General features: G+C 42.6%; 1 protein-coding gene across 6 annotated transcripts in view; it reads left to right on the forward strand.

The window, feature by feature from the left end:
• Window positions 1-5,507: 5,507 nt before the first annotated feature.
• LOC133477376 (palmitoyltransferase ZDHHC5-A-like) overlaps window positions 5,508-25,489 on the forward strand; it is a 156,351-nt gene continuing 136,369 nt past the window's right edge. For 5 of the 6 annotated variants that reach the window (XR_009788322.1, XR_009788323.1, XR_009788324.1 and 2 more), the window contains exon 1: window positions 20,209-20,576. Coding sequence is in view for 1 of the 6 variants with exons in the window: in XM_061772025.1 (XP_061628009.1) it covers window positions 20,413-20,576 (164 nt within the window). In the remaining 5 variants the exon portion in view is untranslated. Of the gene's footprint in view, window positions 5,900-20,208; window positions 20,577-25,489 lie in introns of those variants that run through there. The other variant, XM_061772026.1, reaches the window with a different exon arrangement.

The raw sequence follows: 25,489 nt of genomic DNA on the forward strand, positions 1-25,489 counted from the left end.
TTTTTCCAGAAGAGGCAGGAACATAGGGCGACCTACAAGAGCGAAGGTTGAAGCACCCAGGTGGATTACATTTTGCGCAGACGATGTAATCTGAAGGAGGTTACCAACTGTGGTAGTGGTAGGGGAGAGTGTGGCTCGACAGCATATGGTGATGCTGTGAAAGATAACTCTGGTGGTGGGGAGGAAGATTAAGAAGACAAAAGCAGAGCAGTGAACCATGTGGTGGAAGCTGAGAAAGAAAGCATGTTGTGCATTTTTTTGGGAAGAGATGAGACAGGCTCTCGGTGGACAGAAGGAGCTTCCAGAAGACTGAACCACTACAGCCAAGGTGATCAAAGAGACAGGCAGGAGAGTACTTGGTGTATCTTTTGGCAGGAAAGGAGAGAAGGAGACTTGATGGTGGAACCTCACAGTACAGGAAATCATACAAGGAAAGAGGTTAGCTCAGAAGAAGTGGGACACTGAGAGGACCGAGGAGAGGCGAAAGGAATACATTGAGATGCGACGTAGGGCAAAGGTAGAGGTGGCAAAGGCCAAACAAGAGGCATATGATGACATGTATGCCAGGTTGAACACTAAAGAAGGAGAAAAAGATCTATATAGGTTGGCCAGACAGAGGGCTAGAGATGGGAAGGATGTGCACCAGGTTCGGGTGATTAAGGATAGAGATGGAAATGTGTTGACTGGTGAGCAGTCGTGTGCTGTACAGATGGAAGGAATATTTTGAGGAGTTGATGAATTAGGAAAATTAGAGAGAAGGAAGAGTAGAAGAGGCAAGTGTGGTGGACCAGGAAGTGGCAGTGATTAGTAAGGGGGAAATTAGCAAGACACTCGAGAGGATGAAAAATGGAAAGGCAGTTGGTCCTGATGACATTCCTATGGAGGTAAGGAAGCATGTAGGAGACGTGGCCGTGGAGTTTTGACCAGCTTGTTCAAAGAAATCTAGATGATTTCTGAATTCTAGGAGATGCCTGAGGATTGGAGGAAAGTTGTGCTGGTGCCTATTTTTAAGAACAAGGGTGATGTGCAGAGCTGTGGGAACTATAGAGAAATAAAGTTGATGACGCACATAATGAACTTATGGGAAAGAGTAGTGTAGGATAGACTCAGGACAGAAGTGAGTATTTGCAAGCAATAGTATGGAAGAAGGAGCTCCATTGTCTGATCTAGAGAAAGCCTATGACATAGGACGCAGAGAGGAACTGTGATACTGCATCCAGAAGTCTGGAGTAGCAGAGAAGTATGTTATAATAATACAGGACATGTATGAGGGCAGCAGAACAGTGGTGAGGTGTGCTGTAGGTGTGACAGAGGAGTTTAAGGTAGAGGTGGGACTGCATCTCAGGGATCAGCCCTGAGCCACTTCCTGTTTGCAGTGGTGATGGATAGGCTGACAGATGAGGTTAGACTCAAATCTCTGTGGACCATGATGTTTGCAGATGACATTGTCATCTGCAGTGAAAGCAGGGAGCAGTTGGAGGAACTGCTAGAATGATGGAGGCATGCACTGAAAAGGAGAGGAATGAAGATTAGCTGAAGTAAGACAGAGTATATGTGCATGAATGAGAGGGGTGGAGGGGGGAGAGTGAGGCTACAGGGAGAAGAGATAGCAAGGGTGGAGGACTTTAAATACTTGGCGTCAACAGTCCAGAGCAATGGTGAGTGTGGTATGGAATTAAAGAAATTGGTCCAAGCAGGTTGGAACAGGTGGAGGAAGGTGTCAGGTGTATGTGACAGAAGAGTCTCTGCTAGGATGAAGGGCAAAGTTTATAAAACAGTGGTGAGGCCAGCCATGATGGACGGATTAGAGACAGTGGCACTGAAGAGACAACAGCAAGCAGAGCTGGAGGTGGCGGAAATGAAAATGTCGAGGTTTGCTCTCGGAGTGACCAGGTTAGAAAAATTAGACATTAGCTCATCAGAGGGACAGCCAAGCTTAGATGTTTTGGAGACAAAGTTAGAGAGAGCAGACTTGGATGGTTTGGACATGTCAAAAGGAGAGATAGTGAGTATGTATCTGGACACTAAAGATTAGGATGGAGAAGAGAGCTAGAGGAAGACCAAAGAGAAGGTTGATGGATGTTGTGATGGAAGACATGAGGGCAGTTGGTGTTAGAGAGGAGGATGCAGGAGATAGGGTTACATGGAAAACGATGACATGCTGTGGCGACCCCTAACAGGACAAGCCGATAGGAAAAGAAGAATGTATATATATCCATCCATCCATCCATTTTCTGAGCCGCTTCTCCTCACTAGGGTCGCGGGCGTGCTGGAGCCTCTCCCAGTTATCATCGGGCAGGAGGCAGGGTACACCCTGAACTGGTTGCCAGCCAATCGCAGGGCACATACAAACAAACAACCATTCGCACTCACATTCACACGTACGGGCAATTTAGAGTCTCCAATTCATGCATGTTTTTGGGAGGAAACCGGAGTGCCCGGTGAAAACCCACGCAGTCAGGGGGAGAACATGCAAACTCCACACAGGCGGGGCCGGGGTTCCTCAGAACTGTGAGGCTGACGCTCTAACCAGTCGGCCACCGTGCCGCTTATATATATATATATACCAGTAGTCGTAACAGTGGCAGATATCCAAGCAAGAATGTATAAGATGAAGAGCTGGACAGCTCCAGGGCCCAACATGATTTACACCTACTGGCTAGAGAAGCTAACTGCTCTCCATGAATGCCTGGCAGCACAAATGAATGAGCGCCTAACATCGGGGAGCCACCCAGAATGGCTAATCTAAGGTCGGACAGTCCTCATCATGAAGGACCCCCAGAAGGGAATGACACTATCCATCCATCAGCCTATAACCAGGATCAGCGCCACATGGAAGCTCCTATCAGGCATAATAGCAGCTAAAATGAGAAGGCATATGGATCAATACATGAGCAGAGCGCATAAAGGCATTGATAATAACACTAGGGGAGCCAAACACTAGCTACTGGTCGACAGGGCAATCATCCAAGACGGTAAAATCAGAAGTACCAACCTGTGCACTGCCTGGATTGACTACAAGAAAGCCTACGACTCATTTTTTTTGCACGTTTGTCACACACGTTTCCTATCATCAAACAAATTGAAATATTAGTCAAAAACAGAACAAGAAAACACAAAATGCAATTTTTAAATTAAGTTTTTTTTCATTATTAAGGGAGAAAAAAAATCCAAACCGTCATGGCCCTGAGTGAAAAGGTGATTGTCCCCTAAACCTCATAATTGGTTGGGCCACCATTAGCAGCAACAACTGCAATCAAGCGTTTGTGATAGCTTACAGTAAGTCTCTTACAGCGCTGTGGAGGAATTTTGGCCCACTCATCTTTGCAGAATTGTTGTAATTCAGCCACATTGGAGGGTTTTTGGGCATGAACCGCCTTTTTAAGGTCATGCCACGCCATCTCAATTGGATTCAGGTCAAGACTTGGACTAGGCCACTCCAAACTCTTCATTTTATTTTTCTTCAGCCATTCAGAGGTGGACTTGCTGGTGTGTTTTGGATCATTGTCCTGCTGCAGAAACCACTTTCATTTCAGCTTGAGGTCACGAACAGGTGAAAAAGTGATTGCCTCCCCTGTTAAAACATACAGTAACTGTGGTTTATCAATTTCTCTAGCCACACCCAGGGCTGATACTGCCACACCTGTTCTCAAACAAGAAATCACTTAAATGGGGACCTGCCTGACAAAGTGAGGTAGACCAAAATATTCTCCACAGCTAGACATGTTGCCAAGATCTAAAGAAATTCAGGACAAAATGAAAAAGAAAGTAATTGAGATCTGTCACTGTGGAAAAGGTCATAAAGGCATTTCTAAAGCTTTGGGACCGCAGCAAACCACAGTGAGAGCCATTATCCATAAATGGTGAAAACATTGTGCACTGATGCACAGTCATGTTGAAACGGGAAGGGGGCCATCTCCAAACTGTTCCCAAAGTTGGAAATGTCCAAAATATTAACCCCTGAGCTACAGTGAAAGGAACTCTGAATGCTCCAGCATACAGAGATTTTGGACCGCTAAACTGTTTGGGGATTACCCCTTCCTGTTCCAACAACAAAGGCATGGACGAGAGAATTTGATATGGAGTCGTGCCCTCAACCCGATAGCACACCTTTGGGTTGATTTCGAGTGGACAGTTAGCCAGGTCTTCTCATCCAACATCAGTGTGTGATCTCACACTGATAGCTGGGATAGGTTCCAGCACGCCCGCGACCCTATTGAGGATAAGCGGTACGGAAAATGGATGGATGGATTGATTTAGAATGGGATATTACTGAAAATCATATGTCAAATCCACAAATAATTTGCACGTATTTTTAAAATCTATAAATATATCTGCGATTCACACGTGTTTTTCAAATCCCCAAATAATTTGCACGTTTTAAAAATCCACAAATAATTTGCACGTGTTTTTCAAATCCACAAATCATTTGCATGTTTTTCAAATCCACAAATATATCTGATTTTTACGTTTTTTTATGTTGTGTTTGCATTTATTGTGACTTATCATTTGTAAATATTGAATTTTGCTTGTGAATTGCAAGACACATACAGACAAACAACCATTCACACACACATTCACACCTATGGGCAATTTATAGTCTTCAATTAACCTACCATGCATGTTTTTGGGATGTCGGAGGAAACGAAAGTACCCGGAGAAAACCCACGCAGGCACGGCGGGAACATGCAAACTCCACACAGGCGAGGCCGGATTTGAACCCGGGTGCTCAGAACTGAGGCAGATGTGCTAACCAGTCGTCCACCGTGCCGCCCCCGTTGAGAGCATAAACTATAAATATATAGATGTTTGAGAGCGAGCCACTTGTTATTTATCCATCCATCCATTTTCTGTACCGCTTATCATCACCAGGGTCGCGGGCGTGCTGGAGCCTATCCCAGCTATTTTTGGCTGAGAGGCGGCGTACAGCCTGAACTGGTCGCCAGCCGACGGCAGTGTTATTATTTAAACACTGTAATAACAAGCTGTTTTTTGTATCTTCCTGTCTTGTTTATATTTTCCTTACTAATGACAGGGCTGCTGGTTGTCCACCTTGTTCAGCCATGGATGGAGGGAGGGCCTTCCTCCACGTGTGACTCATCTCAAGTTGAAAACTGCTTTACGTTTGTCTCAAAAATAAATGCGTGCGCCTGCTGATCCAAAAACATTCATGTTATCTATTTAAATACAAAACAACAAACAAATACCACTGATGTATTTTATCCCAAATTTGATTTCTCATGTGTTTATGATATTAAAATTTGTTTATTCGAGATTCAGCGTTTAAGCAAAATTTAAGTTTGTTGTCATATGATAAACTTTAACGCCGCATTTCTGCAGAGAAGGGAAACATGCACATTGCAGTGATTTTTTTATTAAATATTGAGTTTGGCCCACGCCGTTGTTGTTGAGAGAGAGAGAGAGAGAGAGAGAGAGAGAGAAAGAGAGAGAGAGAGAGAGCGCGCGCGCGCGCGCGTTGGGAGGCTTATGTCACCCAATCAGGGTTGTTTCTATTGTGACTCAATGTTACGTGACGTCAGTTTTGGGAGACAGGTCAATATGTCTGCCTCCGTGGAAGCCCTGAAACACGAAAAATGTGTAAATTCTAATTCCAGGCACGAGGGCGAGAACTGATACAATACACCCCTTCACCTAGCAAATGCCTGACGTACGGTAACAGTTAGCTTGGCCATTTAGCCAGCCATCGCTATAGTTTTCTAATAATGGAAAAGCTAGCCTCACCTATCAAACTCATTCATTTTTCGAGGGCGCAGAATACTGTTTGTGTGGATGTACTCGATGCTCTCTAGCCCTTTGTGATTAATGGGAACGGCAGTGTCGTAATTTGGATTAACCGCAACAGTTTCTGGACCCAGAGCCACTCTCAGAACCTTCACAGGTGAGTTGATTCGTTAGCGAACCGCTATAGCTGAGCTCACCTGCTAAGTACCAAGAACTAGCTATTCACACATGTTGTCCTTATTGTAAAACATAGAGTGCATTGTTATTGTCTTGATCGTATCCAATAACGCTGGAGTAATTATGCTGTGTAGCGTGCCCACCCCTGCACTGTAGGCGTTGACCGATTAATAAGGGCTATCTCACTGACATGAGCAACGTGCATGAATTTATTAGACATTTGTTTGGTATTTATGGATTGGTTTCAAATCCGCAGACGATTTAAGCAACTGACGCGTCAAGTGATGTCTGGACTTCCATTTCATAACTTAACCAAATTGTTAGCCTTTGTACTGTAATTTGCATGCTGAATTCACACAATGTAAGTATGTTATTAAATCCAGAAAAGCGGCCGACATTTTCTTTCCATTTTGCTGTGCTGGATTTTTTTGCTGGGTACGTGAGTTTAGCAGCGGAGGTCCCCAAATATCGCGTTTTCTCATTGTTACGCGCAAGGTAACGCTTGTTTTTCCCCCCGATTACGTTGTTGGGAAATGCCGTTACCGCTTCGTTTTTGAAATTTTCAATTCAGTTGAGAGTTTCTGTGGTTCTGACAAAGATGACAATGTTTCTAGATTTCAGCGTCGAAACTCACACGTTAGTAGGATTTGTACACGATAGAAAACAATATGTCTGTGATGAACTACTACAACCCCAATTCCAATGAAGTTGGGATGTTGTGTTAAACATAAATCAAAACAGAATGCAAAGATTTGCAAATCATGTTCAACGTATATTTAATTTAATACGTTACAAAAAATATATATTGTTCAAACTGATAAACTTTGTTTTTAGCCAATTATCATGAATTTAGAATTTTATGCCTGCAACACGTTCCAAAAAAGCTGGGACAGGGACATGTTTACCACTGTGTTACATCACCTTCTCTTTTAACAACATTCCAGCTCCATTTATACCCAATCATGGCACCCACCTGTTCCCAATTAGCCTGTTCAACCTGTGGGATGTTCCAAACAGGTGTTTGATGAGCATTCCTCAACTTTCTCACTCTTTTTTTTGTCACCTGTCCCAGCATTTTTGGAACAAGTTGCAGACATAAAATTCTAAGTTAATTATTATTTGCTAAAAACAATCAAGTTTATCAGTTTGAACATTAAATATCTTCTTAGTGTATTCAATTAACTATAGGTTGAAAATGATTTGCAAATCATTGTATTCTGTTTTTATTTATGTTTAACACAACGCCCCAACTTCATTGGACTTGGGGTTGTATTATTCTTGCTTTATGTGAATGCATCCCTATGGGGGGCACAAGTCAATGCAAACTGTAGGCTGGTCCCAAGCCCGGATAAATGCAGAGGGTTGCGTCAGGAAGGGCATCCGGCTTAAAACCTTGCCAAACAAATATGAGCGTTCATCCAAAGAATTCCATACCGGATCGGTCGTGGCCCGGGTTAACAACGTCCTCCACCGGCGCCGTCAACCTGCGGGGCGCCGTTGGAAATTCAGCTACTGTGGGTCGAAGTCAAAAAAGAAGAAGAGGTGGAAAGCGGGTTCTTTGGCAGAAAGAGAAGAGGAAAACACAGAGCCTAGAACTGAATGTGGGGACTTTGAATGTTGGGACTATGACAGGAAAATCTCGGGAGTTGGTTGACATGATGATTAGGAGAAAGGCTGATATATTGTGTGTCCAGGAGACCAAGTGGAAAGGCAGTAAGGCTAGGAGTTTAGGGGCAGGGTTTAAATTATTTTACCATGGTGTAGATGGGAAGAGAAATGGAGTCGGGGTTATTTTAAAAGAAGAGTTGGCTAAGAATGTCTTTGAGGTGAAAAGAGTATCAGATCGAGTGATGAGGCTGAAATTTGAAATTGAGGGTGTTATGTGTAATGTGATTAGTGGCTATGCCCCACAGGTAGGATGTGACCTAGAGGTGAAAGAGAAATTCTGGAAGGAGCTAGATGAAGTAGTTCTGAGCATCCCAGACAGAGAGAGTCGTAATTGGTGCAGATTGTAATGGACATGTTGGTGAAGCTAATAGGGGTGATGAAGAAGTGATGGGTAAGTACGGCATCCAGGAAAGGAACTTGGAGGGACAGATGGTGGTAGACTTTGCAACAAGGATGCAAATGGCTGAAGTGAAAACTTTTTTCCAGAAGAGGCACGAACATAGGGTGACCTACAAGAGCGGAGGTAGAAGCACACAGGTGGATTACATCTTGTGCAGACGATGTAATCTGAAGGAGGTTACCAACTGTAAGGTAGTGGTAGGGGAGAGTGTGGCTAGACAGGATAGGATGGTGGTGTGTAAGATGACTCTGGTGGTGGGGAGGAAAATTAGGAAGACAAAGGCAGAGAAGAGAACCATGTGGTGGAAGCTGAGACAAAACGAGTGTTGTACAGCTTTTCGGGAAGAGGTGAGACAGGCTCTCGGTGGACGGGAGGAGCTTCCATAAGACTGGGCCACTGCAGCCAAGGTGATCAGAGAGGCAGGCAGGAGAGTACTTTGTGTATCTTCTGGCAGGAAAGGAGAGAAGGAGACTTGGTGGTGGAACTTCACAGTACAGGAAATCATACAAGGAAAAAGGTTAGCTAAGAAGAAGTGGGACACTGAGAGGACCGAGGAGAGGCGAAAGGAATACATTGAGATGCGACACAGGGCAAATGTAGAGGTGGCAAAGGCAAAACAAGAGCCATATGATGACATGTATGGCAGGTTGGACACTGAAGAAGGAGAAAAGGATCTACACAGGCTGGCCAGACATAGGGATAGAGATGGGAAGGATGTGCAGCAGGTTAGGGTGATTAAGGATAGAGATGGAAATATGTTGACTGGTGCCAGCAGTGTGCTAGCTAGATGGAAAGAATACTTTGAGGAGTTGATGAATGAGGAGAATGGTAGAGAAGGGAGAGTAGAAGAGGCAAGTGTGGTGGACCAGGAAGTGGCAATGATTAGTAAGGGGGAATAACTTCCCCCTTACTAATCGAAAGGCATTAAAGAGAATGAAAAATGGAAAGGCAGTTGGTCCTGATGACATTCCTGTGGAGGTATGGAAGCATCTAGGAGAAGTGGCTTTTTAAGAACAAAGGTGATATGCAGAGCTGTGGCAACTATAGAGGAATAAAGTTGATGAGCCACACAATGAAGTTAAGGGAAAGAGTAGTGGAGGCTAGACTCAGGACAGAAGTGAGTATTTGCGAGCAACAGTATGGTTTCATGCCTAGAAAGAGTACCACAGATGCATTATTTGCCTTGAGGATGTTGATGGAAAAGTACAGAGAAGGTCAGAAGGAGCTACATTGTGTCTTTGTAGATCTAGAGAAAACCTATGACAGAGTACCCAGAGAGGAACTGTGGTACTGCATGCGGAAATCTGGAGTGGCAGAGAAGTATGTTAGAATAATACAGGGCAGCAGAACAGCGGTGAGGTGTGCTGTAGGTGTGACAGAAGAATTTAAGGTGGACGTGGGACTGCATCAGGGTTCAGCCCTGAGCCCCTTCCTTTTTGCAGTGGTGATGGATAGGCTGACAGATGAGGTTAGACTGGAATCCCCGTGGACCATGATGTTTGCAGATGACATTGTGATCTGCAGTGAAAGCAGGGACCAGCTGGAGAAACAGTTAGAAAGATTGAGGCATGCACTGGAAAGAAGAGGAATGAAGATTAGCCGAAGTAAAACAGAATATATGTGCATGAATGAGAGGGGCGGTGGGGGAAGAATGAGGCTACAGGGAGAAGAGATAGCAAGGGTGGAGGACTTTAAATACTTGGGGTCAACCGTCCAGAGCAATGGTGAGTGTGGTCAGGAAGTGAAGAAACGGGTCCAAGCAGGTTGGAACGGGTGGAGGAAGGTGTCAGGTGTGTTATGTGACAGAAGAGTCTCTGCTAGGATGAAGGGCAAAGTTTATAAAACAGTGGTGAGGCCAGCCATGATGTACGGATTAGAGACAGTGGCACTGAAGAGACAACAGGAAGCAGAGCTGGAGTTGGCGGAAATGAAGATGTTGAGGTTCGCTCTTGGAGTGACCAGGTTGGATACAATTAGAAATGAGCTCATCAGAGGGACAGCCAAAGTTCGATGTTTTGGAGACAAAGTTAGAGAGAGCAGACTTCAATGATCTGGACACGATCAGAGGAGAAATAGTGAGTATATTGGTAGAAGGATGATGAGGTTGGAGCTGCCAGGCAAGAGAGCTAGGGGAAGACCAAAGAGAAGGTTGATGGATGTCGTGAGGGAAGACATGATAGCAGTTGGTGTTCGAGAGGAGGACGCAGGAGATAGGCTTACATGGAAAAGGATGACGCGCTGTGGCGACCCCTAACGGGACAAGCCGAAAGGAAAAGAAGAAGATTCTTGCTTTATGTAAAGGTTGAAGGAATTCTAATTAAGCGCTTGCAGTGTTTCCCCGAGGTTGGAAATTTACTTGTGGTGGCGCTACGGAGCAATTTAGTTAAACTAGTGGTGTCATGAGTATCCGCCACTGCTGCGTACTGCGGTCAAGCCAGCATCCACTCGAAAAGAAGTCGTCAAGCCAGCCGCCCCTAATTTTGACTATACTCGTTATTACGGTAATAAGCCGACAACAAGCGACGAAAGCCACCTTCAAAATAAAGCCTACAAATAATACGTGGATATCAATGCATACTGATTTTTAAAAAAGGAATAAAAATAATCCTTTCGGTATCGCAACACTAGTCCAGTTTTGGGGGACACTAGACCACCCCAGGTCTCCAACAAAAGAGGTCCCATCCAAAACTGATGTGGCATTTCAAAATAAAAGTCCCCTCAACTCTGCATATTTCTGTCATTACCACTGATTTTAAAAAAAGTCATATTTTTTTTATTAGGTATCACAACACGAGTCCAGCTCTAGGGGACACTACACAAGCCCAGGTCTCCAACAAAAGAGGTCCCCCCCCAAATCTGATGTGGCATTTCAAAATAAAAGTCCGCTGAAATATGCATATTTCACTGTAACTACCACTGATTTAAATAATGCATTTAAAAAATCTATGAGGTATTGCAACACCAGTCCAGTTCTGGGGGACACTACACCACCCCAGGTCTCCAATAAAAGAGGTCCCATCCAAATCTTATGTGGCATTTCAAAATAAAAGTCCCCTCAACTCTGCCTATTTCACTGTCACTACCACTGATTTAAAACATTCATTAAAAAAATCTATGAGGTATCGCAAAACCAGTCCAGTTCTGGGGGACACGATACCACCCCAGGTCTCCAACAAAAGTGGTCCCATCCAAATGTGATGTGGGATTGTTGCGATACCTAATAAAAACAATTTAATGACTTTTTGAAATCAGTGGTAATGACAGTGAAATATGCAGAGTTGATGGGACTTTTATTTTGAAATGCCACATCACATTCGGATGGGACCGCTTTTGTTCGAGACCTGGGGTGGTCTAGTGTCCCCCAGAACTGGACTGGTGTTGCGATACTTCACAGATTTTTTAAATCCATCCATCCATCCATCCATTTTCTGAACCGCTTCTCCTCACTCGGGTCGCGGGCGTGCTGGAGCCTATCCCAGCTATCATCGAGCAGGAGGCGGGGCACACCCTGAATTGGTTGCCAGCCAATCGCAGGGCACACATAAACAAAGAACCATACGCACTCACATTCACACCTACGGGCAATTTAGAGTTTTGTCAATTAACCTAGCATGCATGTTTTTGGGATGTGGGAGGAAACCGGAGTGCGCGGAGAAAACCCACGCAGGCACGGGGAGAACATGCAAAAGATTTTTTTAATGAATGTTTTAAATAGGCTTTACACGATCAGGATTTTTGGGGCCGATCAGCAGTTTAAAAAACCGATAACCCATCACCGATCACAAGATGGAGGAATGTATCTATTTAAATGACCTGTTCATTTACTGTATTTACTTGAGGACTTAATTACTCCAAAAAATTATATTTACAATAAATAATGTTTGTTCCTCTATTTATGGCAGTGAGGCATAGTGACAAACAGAACAAATGAATGGTCTTCTATTGGATGGCAGGAAGTAAATACAGTAATTAATGTATCCACTCTTTGTGACATTTTTGTTTGTTGGTGTGCCGTGAGATTTTTCAATTGTAAAATATGTTCCTTGGCTCCATAAGGTTGGAAATCACTGCTCTAGTCAAGTCGTGTATTCTAATCAGTCAGGTCAAACCAACATTACATGACAGAAATAATGGGTGCTAAGTTACTGTAATTAAATTACTTTATTTTTAATTAAATGACTTCACCCACACCGAAACTTTAGAGCATGATTCGACAGAACGGAGGCATGTTTACGTCCAACCGTTCGTGCTAACACTCGCTTGCTAGGCTACATAACGTTTTTGTTGCATGCTTGCTAGCCGTATCGTATTAAAAGTACGTGAACATACAACAACAGTAAGCCTTAAACGAACGTCCTCTCCTGTCCTGAGCACCGGTGACCACCAACACACGTTTTTCCCCAATTTTGTCCTCATAATATAGTCTGCTCGATCCACTCTTGTCGTCGCCACGGTAACAAGTGTATCTGGTCACATTTGAGTTGATAAGATAAAGCCCAATGATCGTAAAAAACGGGATGCGGTGGTATCGGAATATGATATTTTATTGTAGTAGTCTGACATAGTGGAATCTTGAAAGAGCAAATTTTGTCTTGTAGTATGATCCGGTATTACGTGTTGTCTGTCTCAAACCGCGGACATGTTTTTTTTTTTTTTTTTTTTTTAAATAACTTTATTGGCCGTCAGATATTTACAAGACTACGCCAAAAGACACACGACAAGGCTCAAAATAAACTAGCTTTTGGATTCAAATATACTGTGCACGATGGCGACGCGGAGTAAATATTTTTTGCGGAGCCGATCAATGACGTCATTGATCGGATCGGCGAATTATGACATTAAAGCCGATCAGCATAAAATGCTAATTATCGGACGATACCGATAAAGCCCATAAAATCGGTGTAAAGTCTAGTTTTAAATCAGTGGTAGTAACAGTGAAGTATGCACATTTATGCATAATATAAAGATGCCTGGCGAATTTTGTATCGAGAACAGCGTCTGCTACCGATACAGTCATATCTCTCTTTTACGAACGGATATCAGGTCGCATCGGTTTATCATTCCCAACCCGTTTACAAATATATATATATTTATGTATGTAGAGTGAGAGAGAGTATTTACTCAGCCACCAATTGTGCAAATTCTCAAACTTAAAAAGATGAGAGAGGCCTTTCATCATCGCTATACCTCACCTATGAGAGACAAAATGAGGAAAAAAAACAACAGAAAATCACATTCTCTGATTTTTAAAGAATTTATTTGCAAATTATGGTGGAAAATAAGTATTTGGTTACCTACAAACAACCAAGATTTCTGGCCCTTCCAGACCTGTAACTTCTTCTTTAAGAGGCTCCTCTGTCCTCTACACGTTACCTGTATTAACGGCACTTGTTGGAACTTGTTATCAGGATAAAAGATACATGTCCACAACCTCAAACAGTCACACTCCAAACTCCACTATGGCCAAGACCAAAGATCAGTCAAAGGACACCAGAAACAAAATTGTAGACCGGTACCAGGCTGGGACGACTGAATCTGCAATAGGTAAGCAACTTGGTGTGAAGAAATCAACTGTGGGAGCAATTATTAGAAAATGGAAGACATAGAAGACCACTGATAATCTCCCTCGATCTGGGGGTCCATGCAAGATCTCACCCCGTGGGGGCAAAACGATCACAAGAACAGTGAGCAAAAATCCCAGAATCACAGGACCTAGTGAATGACCTGCAGAGAGCTGGGACCAAAGTAACAAAGGCTACCATCAGTAACACACTATGCCGCCAGTGACTCAAATCCTGCAGTGCCAGACATGTCCCCCTGCTTAAGCCAGTACATGTCCAGGCCGGTCTGAAGTTTACTAGAGAGCATTTGGATGAACCAGAAGAGAATTGTGAGAATGTCATATGGTCAGATGAAACCAAAATAGAACGTTTTAGTAAAACCTAAACTTGTCGTGTTTGGAGCAGAAAGAATGCTGAGTTGCACCCAAAGAACACCATACCTACTGTGAAGCATGGCGGTGGAAACAACATTTTCCACCTTTTTCTGCAAAGGGACCAGGACGACTGATCCGTGGCAAGGAAAGAATGAATGGGGCCATGTATCGTGAGATTTTGAGTGAAAACCTCCTTAAGGTTCCTAAGAGCACAGTGGCTGCCATAATCCTTAAATGGAAGACGTTTGGGACGACCGGAACCCTTCCTAGAACTGGCTGTCCGGCCAAACTGAGCAATCGGAGAAGAGCCTTGGTGAGAGAGGTAACGAAGAACCCGAAGATCACTGTGGCTGAGCTCCAGAGATGCAGTCGGGAGATGGGAGAAAGTTCTAGAAAGTCAACCATCACTGCAGCCCTCCATGAGTCGGGGCTTTATGGCAGAGTGGCCCGACGGAACCCTCTCCTCAGTGCGAGACGCATGAAAGCCCGCATGGAGTTAGCTAAAAATCACCTGAAGGACTCCAAGATGGTGAGAAATAAGATTCTCTGGTCTGATGAGACCAAACCTTTTGGGCTTAATTTTAAGCGGTGTGTGGAGAAAACCAGGCACTGCTCATCACCTCTCCAATACAGTCCCAACAGTGAAGCATGGTGGTGGCAGCATCATGCTGTGTTTTTTTTTGTCAGCTGCAGGGACAGGACGACTGGTTGCAATCGAAGGAAAGATGAATGCGGCCAAGTACAGGGATATCGACGAAAACCTTCTCCAGAGTGCTCAGGACCTCAGACTGGGCCGAAGGTTCACCTTCATGCTCCAAGGTTTCGGTGTGGGTGAAGTAATTTAATTACAATAAAGTAATTTAATTACAGTAAGTTGGCACCCATTATTTCTGTCATGTTGTAATGTCGGTTTGACCTGACTGATTAGAATACACGATCTGACTAGAGCAGTGATTTCCATCCTTTATGGAGCCAAGGAACATATTTTACAATTGAAAAATCTCACGGCACACCAACAAACAAAAATGTCACAAAAAGTGGATACATTAATTACTGTACGTACTTCCTGCCATCTCATAGAAGACCATTCATTTGTTCTGTCTGTCACTATGCCTCACTGGCATAAATAGATGAATAAAGATACATTATTTATTATAAATATAATTTTTTGAGCAATTAAGTACACAAGTACATACAGTAAATGAACAGGTCATTTAAATAGACACATTGCTCCATGTTGTGATCGGATCAGTGATCAGTTATCGTTTTTTTAAACTAGCTGATCGGTAATCGGCCCCAAAAAAATCCTGATCGTGTAAAGCCTAGAAATGACGCATGGAAAAAGTATTGAACACGCCAACTGGTATTTATTTAATACTTTGTACAAAAGCCTTTGTTTGCAATGACAGCTTCAAGAAGCCTCCTGTATGGAGAAACTAGTCGCATGCATTGTTCTGGTGTGATTTTGGCCCATTCCTCCACACAAGTGGTCTTCAAATCTTAAAGGTTCCATGGGCTTCTTTTATGGACCTTGAGTTTCATTACTTCCATAGATTTTCGATTGATTTCAAGTCAGGTGGTTGGCTGGACCATTCTAGCAGGCTCATGTTTTTTTCTTTGAAAGCAGTTGAGTTTCCTTGGATCTCTAGCCTGCTGAAATGTCCACCCTCGGTTCATTTTCATCATCCTCGTCGATGGCAGCAGATCTTTGTCAAGATCTCAGTACATTTGCACATTCATCCTTCCTTCAATAATGTGAAGTTTACCAGTACGATTTGCTGTAAAGTAGCCCCACACCATCATGTTCCCACCTCTGAACTTCACTGTTGGTGTGGTGTTTTTAGTGTGATGTGCAGTGCCATTTCTCCTCCAAATGTGGTTTGGATTATGGCAACAGTTAAACTTTGCTCTCTTCAGACCAGACCCAGTATTTAACTGGCTTGTCCAAATGTTGTTCGGCAAACTTTAAATGAGCTTTGACATGCTTTTTCTTCAGCAATGGGGTCTTGCTTGGTGAGCATGCATACAGGCCATGGCGCCAGAGTGCATTACTCACTGTTTTCCTTGTCAGAACAGTACCTGCTAATTCCAGGTCTTTTTGAAGCTCTCCGCAGGTCCTTGGCTCTTGGACAACTCTTCTGATTATTCTTTTCACTTCTCTGTCACAAATCTTGCGAGGAGCACCTGATCGAGGCAAATCTATGGTGGTATGATTGGCTTTCCACTTAAGTATTATGGCCCCAACCGTGCTTACTGGAACATTCAGAAGCTTCGATATACGCCTGTAACTAGTGCCATCGTTATGTTTTGCAACAATTAGTTTGCGATGGTCTTGAGACAGCTCTTTACTCTTACCCATCATGAGATGTGTCTTGAATCACACCTTGGCAATGAGACATTTTGCAGGCTATCAATTCGGACTGAACCAGCTAATATTCATTTGCACCGACAAGGGGCTGGATTGCTGTTTGATTATTGATAGATTTTAGGTGTTGTCTTGGCTTTCCATGCCTTTTTGCACCTCCCTTTCTTCATGTGTTCAATACTTTTCCCCTGTGTCATTTCACATTATTAACCACAACTTAATTTCTGAGCTTATTTGTTCTACTTTCTTTGTATAAATGGGTGTACTTGGGTTGTTCCCAACATCTGATGAAATCCTTGTCAATAGCACCTTTGGAAATATATTTAGTGAGAAAAATGGTGACGTGTTCAATGCTTATTTCAGCCGCTGTATATATGTATCTATACAGTCCCCAAAGTGCGAATGATTGTTTATACAGTCCCTTCCAAAAATATTGGAACGGGAAGGTCAATTCCTTTGTTTTTGTTGTATACTGAAGACATTTGGGTTTCAGATCAACAGTTGCATGGGACAAAAGTGCAGAATTCCAGCTTTTATTTCATGGTATTTACATCTAGATGTCTTAGACAACTCAGGACAGAGCACCATTTGTTTGAAGCCACCCACTTTTCAAGTGAGCAAAAGTATAAGAACAGACATTATTAAATTAACTTAAAGTGAATCACATTTAATATTTGGTGACATAACATAACCAATATATTAACCTATTCAAAGTGATTGATCTGTAAAGCATGGTGGAGGTAATGTCATGGCTTGGGCTTGCATGGCTGCTTCTGGAACAGGCTCACTAGTCTTTATTGATGATGTAACTCATGATGGTAGCAGCAAAATTAATTCTGAAGTCTCAAACACCATTTTGTCTAGCAATTAACAGAAAAATGCATCCAAATAAATTGGAAGAAGCTTCATCATGCAACAAGACAAATACCCAAAACACACTGCCAACACAACAAAGGAGGGGGGAAAAGTGGAAGGTCTCAGACTGGCCAAGTCAATCACCGGACCGTAACCCAATAGAGCATGCATTTTACCTCCTGAAGAGGAGACTGAAGGGAGGAACTCCTAGAAACAAACAAGAACTGAACAAGACTGCAGTCAAGGTCTGGAAAAGCATTTCAAATGAAGAATGCAACAGTCTGGTGAAGTCATGGGTCGCAGGCTTGATGCATTTATTGCAAGTACGGGTTATGCCACCAAATAGTCAATGTTAATTCACTAAGTTAATTGAGTCATATCTGTTCCAATACTTTTGCTCACTTGAAAAGTGGATGGGTTCAAATAAAAGGTGCTCTGTCTGAGTTGTTTAACACATCTAGATGTAAATACCATGCAATTAAAGCTGAAATGCGAATTCCACAGAGGCGAGGCCGGATTTGAACCAGGGTCCTCAGAACTGTGAGACAGATGTGCTTACCAGTTGGCCACTGTTTCACCGCATTAAATATACTTTCTTAAATAAATCCTCTGTCTTGTTGTTATGCACATTTCCATTGTGGTGTTGACGGAGCTTTACCTTTAGCATCACACCAAAAACTCCATAAAAAAATGCTGATGGCAATTCCTACAACAGGTAATGGACAAAGAATATTCTAAGTATTCCTGTGAGTATTTCTTATTTCAGTGATTTTCAACTGGTACTCAAAAGTAGGTTGCGGACCAATTTTGTGTGTGTTGCAGACAGCGCGTAAAAAAATTATACTGTATGTATTCACATTCAGATTTGTTTTAGTACAGTACGGGGGCTTACTAAGTTCCCACAAGGAATATAGTCAGAAAATGACAAATGTTACTTCCTTGTTCTCTTCCCACTAGTTTATTCTGTAAACAAATTCAGTGCAGTGCAGCCTTTGGCTGGCGGATGTCATGACAAGAAATATGCCTTTGGCAGTCCAATAAACTCATTTGAAACGGCATTTAAATATATAATATGCTGTACATAGGTTTTCAGAGGGTATTTAAAAAAATATATATCTTTCTTGTTCTTAACTCCTATGAAGTGGGTCGCAAATTTGCAACAATAGGAAAATGTGGGTCCCAGGGTGACAACAGTTGGCAACCACTCTCTTATTTATTGTACCTTAGAACAAGCATCATTGTTGCCTATGGCTGCAGTAAACCGTGCTCAGCCTATCAGCGTTCATCAGCACAGCCCGCCCCCTCAAGAGTTCCTGGTAAACTTAAAAAGACCCTCGGGGACAGGGGAACTAAATAATCCTCGGGGAACCTTCTGTACTTTGGTAGTTTATTTTTGTAGAAACAGGAGGAACTTAAGCTACCAGGGTGTCTAGTGCAGTCCCTGAAAAGGTTCCTGCAATGGAAAAGGGGCTTAAGATTTACGTTTGAGTACCCCAGCGATAATCCTTGTAGTTCGAAGGCCCAAGTCACCTGCTGGTTTTCCAATTTTTTTAGCAAAATTAATGACCGCCAAGAGAGACCAGTCGTAGCTCACCTAGAAATGCTTCCATGATTCCTCCGTTGGATTTGGAAGTGATCACCAGGTACAGGGAAATGTTGGCATCCCTGCTTAGTCTGCTTCCCTCATGAACCAAAAACCAATAGGTACAATAAAATGTATGGATGAATGGGTAAATGTTCTAATTTTTATTTGGCAACAAGATTTATATTGATTATTTGATACAATACTCAAATAGTCGTGAGCAACTTCCCTAAAACTGGCACATAGATTAATGTGGGCAAAGTTGCCATATAGTCATTCAACCACCCAACACCTGAAAACATAATGCCTTGTTAACAAACATTTCTCCTTTTGTATTTCTTTAGGTGCAGTATCCTGATCAATCATCAGACTCGCATATTTTTGTTGGACAACTATTTGAAATGGATTTTTGACGATGGTTCAACTCCCATATACCAAAGGATCCAATTTTTCCAGCAAAGAGACATCATATCCTACGAAGGAGTGCTCGTCTAGTTAGGGATTGTTTGGCTGCGAAAAGGGAAAAGAAAAATCAAAAAATTTTAAGATGTGACTTGTTGATTTGTCTATGGTTCAAACATTCAATTTTTTTCTCAAGTGTATTTTTAGTTTTTCTAAAAGCCATTGCTGGCTGTTGGAAACTGTTTGGGCACTGGAGAGGCAGAGCTGGAAGGTCAAGGCCATGAGCACGCATTGATTATTGATAACATGGTAGTAAACTCAAATCAGTGGAGGCACTGTGGTCATATGAAGTAATCTTCACTAAAGCTGGCAGATTTTACCCTTGACTGTTCTCACATTATCATTCTGCAAATTATTTGGACTAATATATATTTTTAGTTGTTTGGTGTAATTTTGCTTATGAAAATTTAATTGACATGGATACCAAGACATTTTACTCGATGTGTTTTCAGAAGTTCAGCGCCATCTGTTCTTTTTTGTCAATCTAATCACTGGTGGAACTCGCAGGTCAGGCAGTCTGAATCTACTGCTGTTAAATGTTAGAAATGCCTACAGGTAGGAAAATCAAGCTTCTGCATTGGTACATTTCCAGACTTTTGTGCCTAACATGAATCTTGGACTGAAACAGTTATAGATGCTCTGAATTCACATCTCAGTTTAGTAATTGGATATGGCTCTCGATACTGTCAGATAAAAAAAAAAACTAGCACATTTTAGAATTTGACTTCCAAGCAAGTGCAATTCTCAAGGTTTTAAGTTTTACTCTGTCTACTGAAATGCATTACCGACCTCCCTTATTTTGATAAATCCAACGGATCAAATGAAACATGTTAAATTACTATACAAAACATCATTCAAACTAAAATTGATCAATGCTGAATACTTTGTTGTTGTCTGGGTAAAGCTATAATTGCACTTTGTCCAACATTTTAACAAGCCCTGTTTGGATGACATCTGTGGATTTATTTTATTTTTTTTAACTTGCTTTTTTTTTTTTTTTTTTTTGGGGGGGACCGGGGGGGGGGGGGGTAAATACAATACATCAGGATTTGTGTTTCTCTTTTTGAAGGTCACCTGTTTCTGACTCATCAAAGGAAAACTATGTTATCCATCCCATCTCTTTTGATTTGTTTAATGTGAAATGTAGCAGGAACATTTAACTGAATGACGACTCCCTCAGCATTGCAGCTGAGAACCAAAACATCACTCCACACATATAGGCAGGCATGCCTGGTGGCAGTAATAAGAGTGAAGGGCAGGGTCCAGCCTCCTCTCCCCGACCCCATTCTGTCATCCCGTCCAACAGGCCACTGCGACCGTCACGCTATTTCCCTGTGTCAGCAGCCACTTTCTTCCTTGTTGGCTCAACCACACTGTTCTTCTGCTTCACGTAAGTGTTTAACACCCATGCACTTATGGGTATGAGTTTCCGACTTTATAAATATACACATGCACACACATGCAAATAGTAAAGGTGTTGGTGATTAGTGATGGGAGGAAACCTTACTTATATATCGCGGCTGAAGTAAGTATTTAACACGTCACCATTTTTCTCATTAAATGTATGTCCAAAGGTGCTATTGGAATGAAAATTTCACTAGATTTTGGGAACAACCCAAGTAAACCATACATACAAAGTAGAACTAATAAATTCAGAAATTAGGTTGTGTGTAATAATGTGAAATGACATGAAAAAATATTGAACACACCAACTGGTATTTATTTAAAATTTTGTACAAAAGCCTTTGCTTGCAATGACAGCTTCAAGATGCCTCCTCTATGCAGAAACTAGTCGCATGCATTGCGCTGGTGTGATTTTGGCCCATTCCTCCACACAAGCAGTTTTCCAATCTTGAAGGTTCCGTGGGCTTCTTTTATGGACCTTGAGTTGCAGTTCTTTCCATAGATTTTCGATTGGATTTAAGTCAAGTGATTGGCTGGGCCATTCTAGCAGCTTTATTTATTTATTTTTGAAACAGTTGAGAGTTTCCTTGGTGGTATGTTTTGGATCATTATTCCAATGAAATGACCCCTCGTTTCATTTTCATCATCCTCGTAGATGGCAGCCGATTTTTGTCAATGTCTCGGCACATTTGCCCATTCATCCATCCTTTGATAATGTGAGGTTTACTAGTACTATTTGCTGAAAATCAGCCCCACACCATCATGTGCCCACCTCCAAACTTCACTGTTGGTATGGTAATTTTAGGGTGATGTTCAGTGCCATTTCTCCTCCAAACGTGGTGTGCATTATGGCATCAAACAGTTCAATTTTGCTCTCATCGGACCAGACTATATTCTCCCAGTATTTAACTGGCTTGTCCAAATGTTGTTCAGCAAAGTTAAACGAGCTTTGACATGCTTTTTTTTCCAACAATGGGGTATTCGTGATGAGCGTGCATACAGGCCATGGCGGCGGAGTGCATTACTCAGTTTTCCTTGTGACAACAGTACCTGCTAATTCCCGGTCTTTGTGAAACACTCCACAAGTGGTTCTTGGCTCTTGGACAACTCCTGATTATTCTTTGAACTCCTCTCTCAGGAATCCTGCGAGGAGTACCTGATCGAGGCAAATTTATGGTGGTATGATTGGCTTTCCTCTTACGTATAATGGCCCCAACCGTGCTCATTGGAACATTCAGAAGCTTAGATATGCGTCTGTAACCGATGCCATCGTTATGTTTTACAACAATTACTTTGCGATGGTCTTGAGACAGCTCTTTGCTCTTCTTACCCATCATGAGATGTGTCTTGACTCACACTTTGGCAATGAGACCTTTTTGTAGGCCATCAATTAGGACTGAACCAGCTGACAAGGGGCTGGATTGCTGTTTGATTATTGATACATTTTAGGTGTCTTGGCTTTCCATGCCGGCACCGACTGGTTAGCACATCTGCGTCACAGTTCTGGGGACCGGGGTTCATATCCCGGCCCCGCCTGTGTGGAGTTTGCATGTTCTCCCTGTGCCTGGGTGGGTTTTCTCCGGGCACTCCGGTTTCTTCCCACATCCCAAAAACGTGTCGTAGGTTGATTGAAGACTCTAAATTGCTCGTAGGAGTGAATGTATGTGCGAATGGTTGTTTGTTTCTATGTGCCCTGTGATTGGCTGGCGACCTGTTTAGGCTGTACCCCGCCTCTCGCCCGAAGATAGCCGGGATAGGCTCCAGCAGCCCGCGACCCTAGTGAGGATAAGCGGGAAAGAAAGTGGATGGATGGAAGGCTTGATGGATGGCTTTCCATGCCTTTTTGCACCTCCCTTTCCTTTATGTGTTCAAAACTTTTTCCCTGTGTCATCTCACAGTTTTAGACACACCTTAATTTCTGATCTTATTTGTATGTATGGATTACTTGGGTTGTTCCCAACATCTGGTGAAATGTTCAGGCACCTTTGAAAGTATATTTAGTGAGAAAAATGGTGACGTGTTAAATACTTATTTTAGCTGCTGTATATGGTGTGGGCATAGGGCTAGCCCACGCTGTTCTCCCCCATACAGTGGGTATGGAAAGTATTCAGACCCCCTTAAATTTTTCACTCTTTGTTATATTGCAGCCATTTGCAAGAATCATTTAAGTTCATTTTTTTCCTCATTATTGTACACACAACTCCCCAAATTGACAGAAAAAACGGAATTGTGGAAATTTTTGCAGATTTATTAAAGAAAAACTGAAATATCACACAGCCATAAGTATTCAGACCCTTTGCTCTGTATTTAGTAGAAGCACCCTTTTGAGCTAATACAGCCATCTTTCAGTCTTTTTTGGAAAGATCCAACAAGTTTTCACACCTGGACTTGGGGATCCTCTACCATTCCTCCTTGCAGATCCTCTCCAGTTCTGTCAGCTTGGATGGTGAATGTTGGTGGACAGCCATTTTCAGGTCTCTCCAGAGATGCTCAATTTGGTTTAAGTCAAGGCTCTGGCTGGGCCATTCAAGAACAGTCACAGAGTTGTTCTGAAGCCACTCCTTCGTTGTTTTAGCTGTGTGGTTAGGGACATAGTCTTGTTGGAAGGTGAACGTTCGGCCCAGTCTAAGGTCCTGAGCACTCTGGAGAAGGTTTTTGTCCAGGATATCCCTGTACTTGGCTGCATTCATCTTTCCTTCGATTGCAACCAGTCGTCCTGTCCCTGCAGCTGAAAAAAAACCCACAGCATGATGCTGCCACCACCATACTTGACTGTTGGGACTGTATTAGACAGGTGATGAGCAGTGCCTGGTTTTCTCCACACATACCGCTTAGAAATAAGGCCAAAAAGTTCTATCTTGGTCTCATCAGACCAGAGAGTTTTATTTCTCACCATCTTTGAGTCCTTCAGGTGTTTTTTTAGCAAACTCCATGCAGGCTTTCATGTGTCTTGCACTGAGGAGAGGCTTCCGTCGGGCCACTCTGCCATAAAGCCCCCGACTGGTGGAGGGCTGGAGTAATGGTTGAATACTTTCTGTACCCACTGTAAGTCACCAGCAGTCCTGATGACTTTGACATATTTTCTTTTTAAATGTTACTTAAAATGAATAAGTCCTCTGGTGAATATGGTCGAAACAAACACAGGTTAGTCCATTTCTTCCGAGTCGATTTTCAACTCGCCGTTTTTGGGAAGCCCAACACGGCCACACAGTAGCCTGTCATCTTCTCGAATGGCCAATGTCACTTCCCTGGCAAGCAACTTCTTACCTTCTCAACCTAACTTTAAAGTTAACGCGAGCTCCCCTGCCCCAAATGGCAGTAATGTCACCCGGATTGCTCACAGTATCGCGGCAACAACAAATGGTGGCAAGGTAGTCCATTGAGCTGCAGTATATTGTGACCATTTATCCACTTGTTGCACTGCTAACTCCGGACAAGGTTGATTAGCCCGCTAGTTTGAAAGCGGCCAAGGGCTCAAATGAACAAGCGGCCTCTCCCCGTATTGAAATTGTAATTCTGCGAAATCGAAATTTTTAATAAATGTACATGTAATGTTTTTTTTTTCCTGTAACTAACAGAATGCAGTTAAAAAATGTGTATCCTGAATATTTAATGCCGTTACATGTATTCTGTTACCCCCCAAACCTGCACAGCAGTCTACAAAGTTGTGTACAACTGGACCATGGCCTGTTTTATTTCCTTGTAGCAGGCTCACTGTGATAGAATCCACGTTTAAGAATGTTCCCTGCTGCTGCGACACGTTTGTATAAAGAATGAATAGGAGGGAGGACAGAACGCTCTGAGGATGAGCCAGTGGAGGAACAGATCTCATCAGTCAGTACTCCATTGACTCACAAGCTCAGCATGCGTTCCTTTTCCTTCCAGATGTTTGAGAAGCATGTTCGTCAGAATCACGATGGCATCCTCGACACCTCAGTGTGACCTCGGCAAACTGCAATCGATTGATAAGGACTCGGTCGTCTTTCAGTTTTCTGACCTCACGTTTGTCAAAAGTTTTCATTACAATAGATGTCAGTGCAGTAGGCCAAAAATCATTCACAGTTTTTTCAAAAATTTTCATGGGAACTCAATCAACTACTGCAACATTCTTACATTTGGGGACATGATGATTTATTCGGCTCTTGTATCTTGTTTTTGTATCCTGTTGAAGTAATGAAAAATTGGGCACAATTCTTTGGCACACGACTTAAGGGTCCCAAATTTTGGCTATTTATACCTCCGAGTGACTCTCTAACATGGACTTAGTATAAAAGTGTCAATTTCGTTTATAAAAAAAAAAAAAAAAAAAAAAGAAAAAAACACCTTGATTTTGTCCTACGAGTGTCCAGAAAAGGCCCCTCTGACAGTTACTTCTGTTTCAACCAGTTTTGTATCCACTTTGTCCATATTTGGCTAAGATTGCCCGCTTTCCTCTGATTGGTTACCGCCGTGTATTAGACCCACTTGTGTGCGCACACGTGATTGTTATGTTGACCGTGCTGGCTCGGGAGCAGAGAGGTGTAGCGCGTAGGCGGAGAGCTTCGCTAGTGACATTGATAAGCTTAAGAAATTCGAATGATCTGATTTCAGGCCTCGGCAGAAAAACCTCTGGAGGGTCAGGAATGCTTGGATGATTTAAATTTATATTTCACGTTTACTGAGGCACCATCGAGCCAATTTTACATCCCAAGTACGAGAAAAAGTTGTTTTGGTAAAATATTGCACCTTTAAGCAGTGTCCCACAGATAGTCAGGTCCATACCTCTTGTTTAATTTTATAAAAGAGAATACATTTTTAATATTTTACTCTTAAATTGTGAAGTGTTCTGCTCAACTAATTTATGATTCAGTTCCTGTATTTCTCTACTAAAATCAAAAGTATCAAAACGGGAATAGGAAA

This window comes from Phyllopteryx taeniolatus, chromosome 4, assembly GCF_024500385.1.
Source record: "Phyllopteryx taeniolatus isolate TA_2022b chromosome 4, UOR_Ptae_1.2, whole genome shotgun sequence".
In the NCBI taxonomy this organism is placed as follows: Eukaryota; Metazoa; Chordata; class Actinopteri; order Syngnathiformes; family Syngnathidae; genus Phyllopteryx; species Phyllopteryx taeniolatus.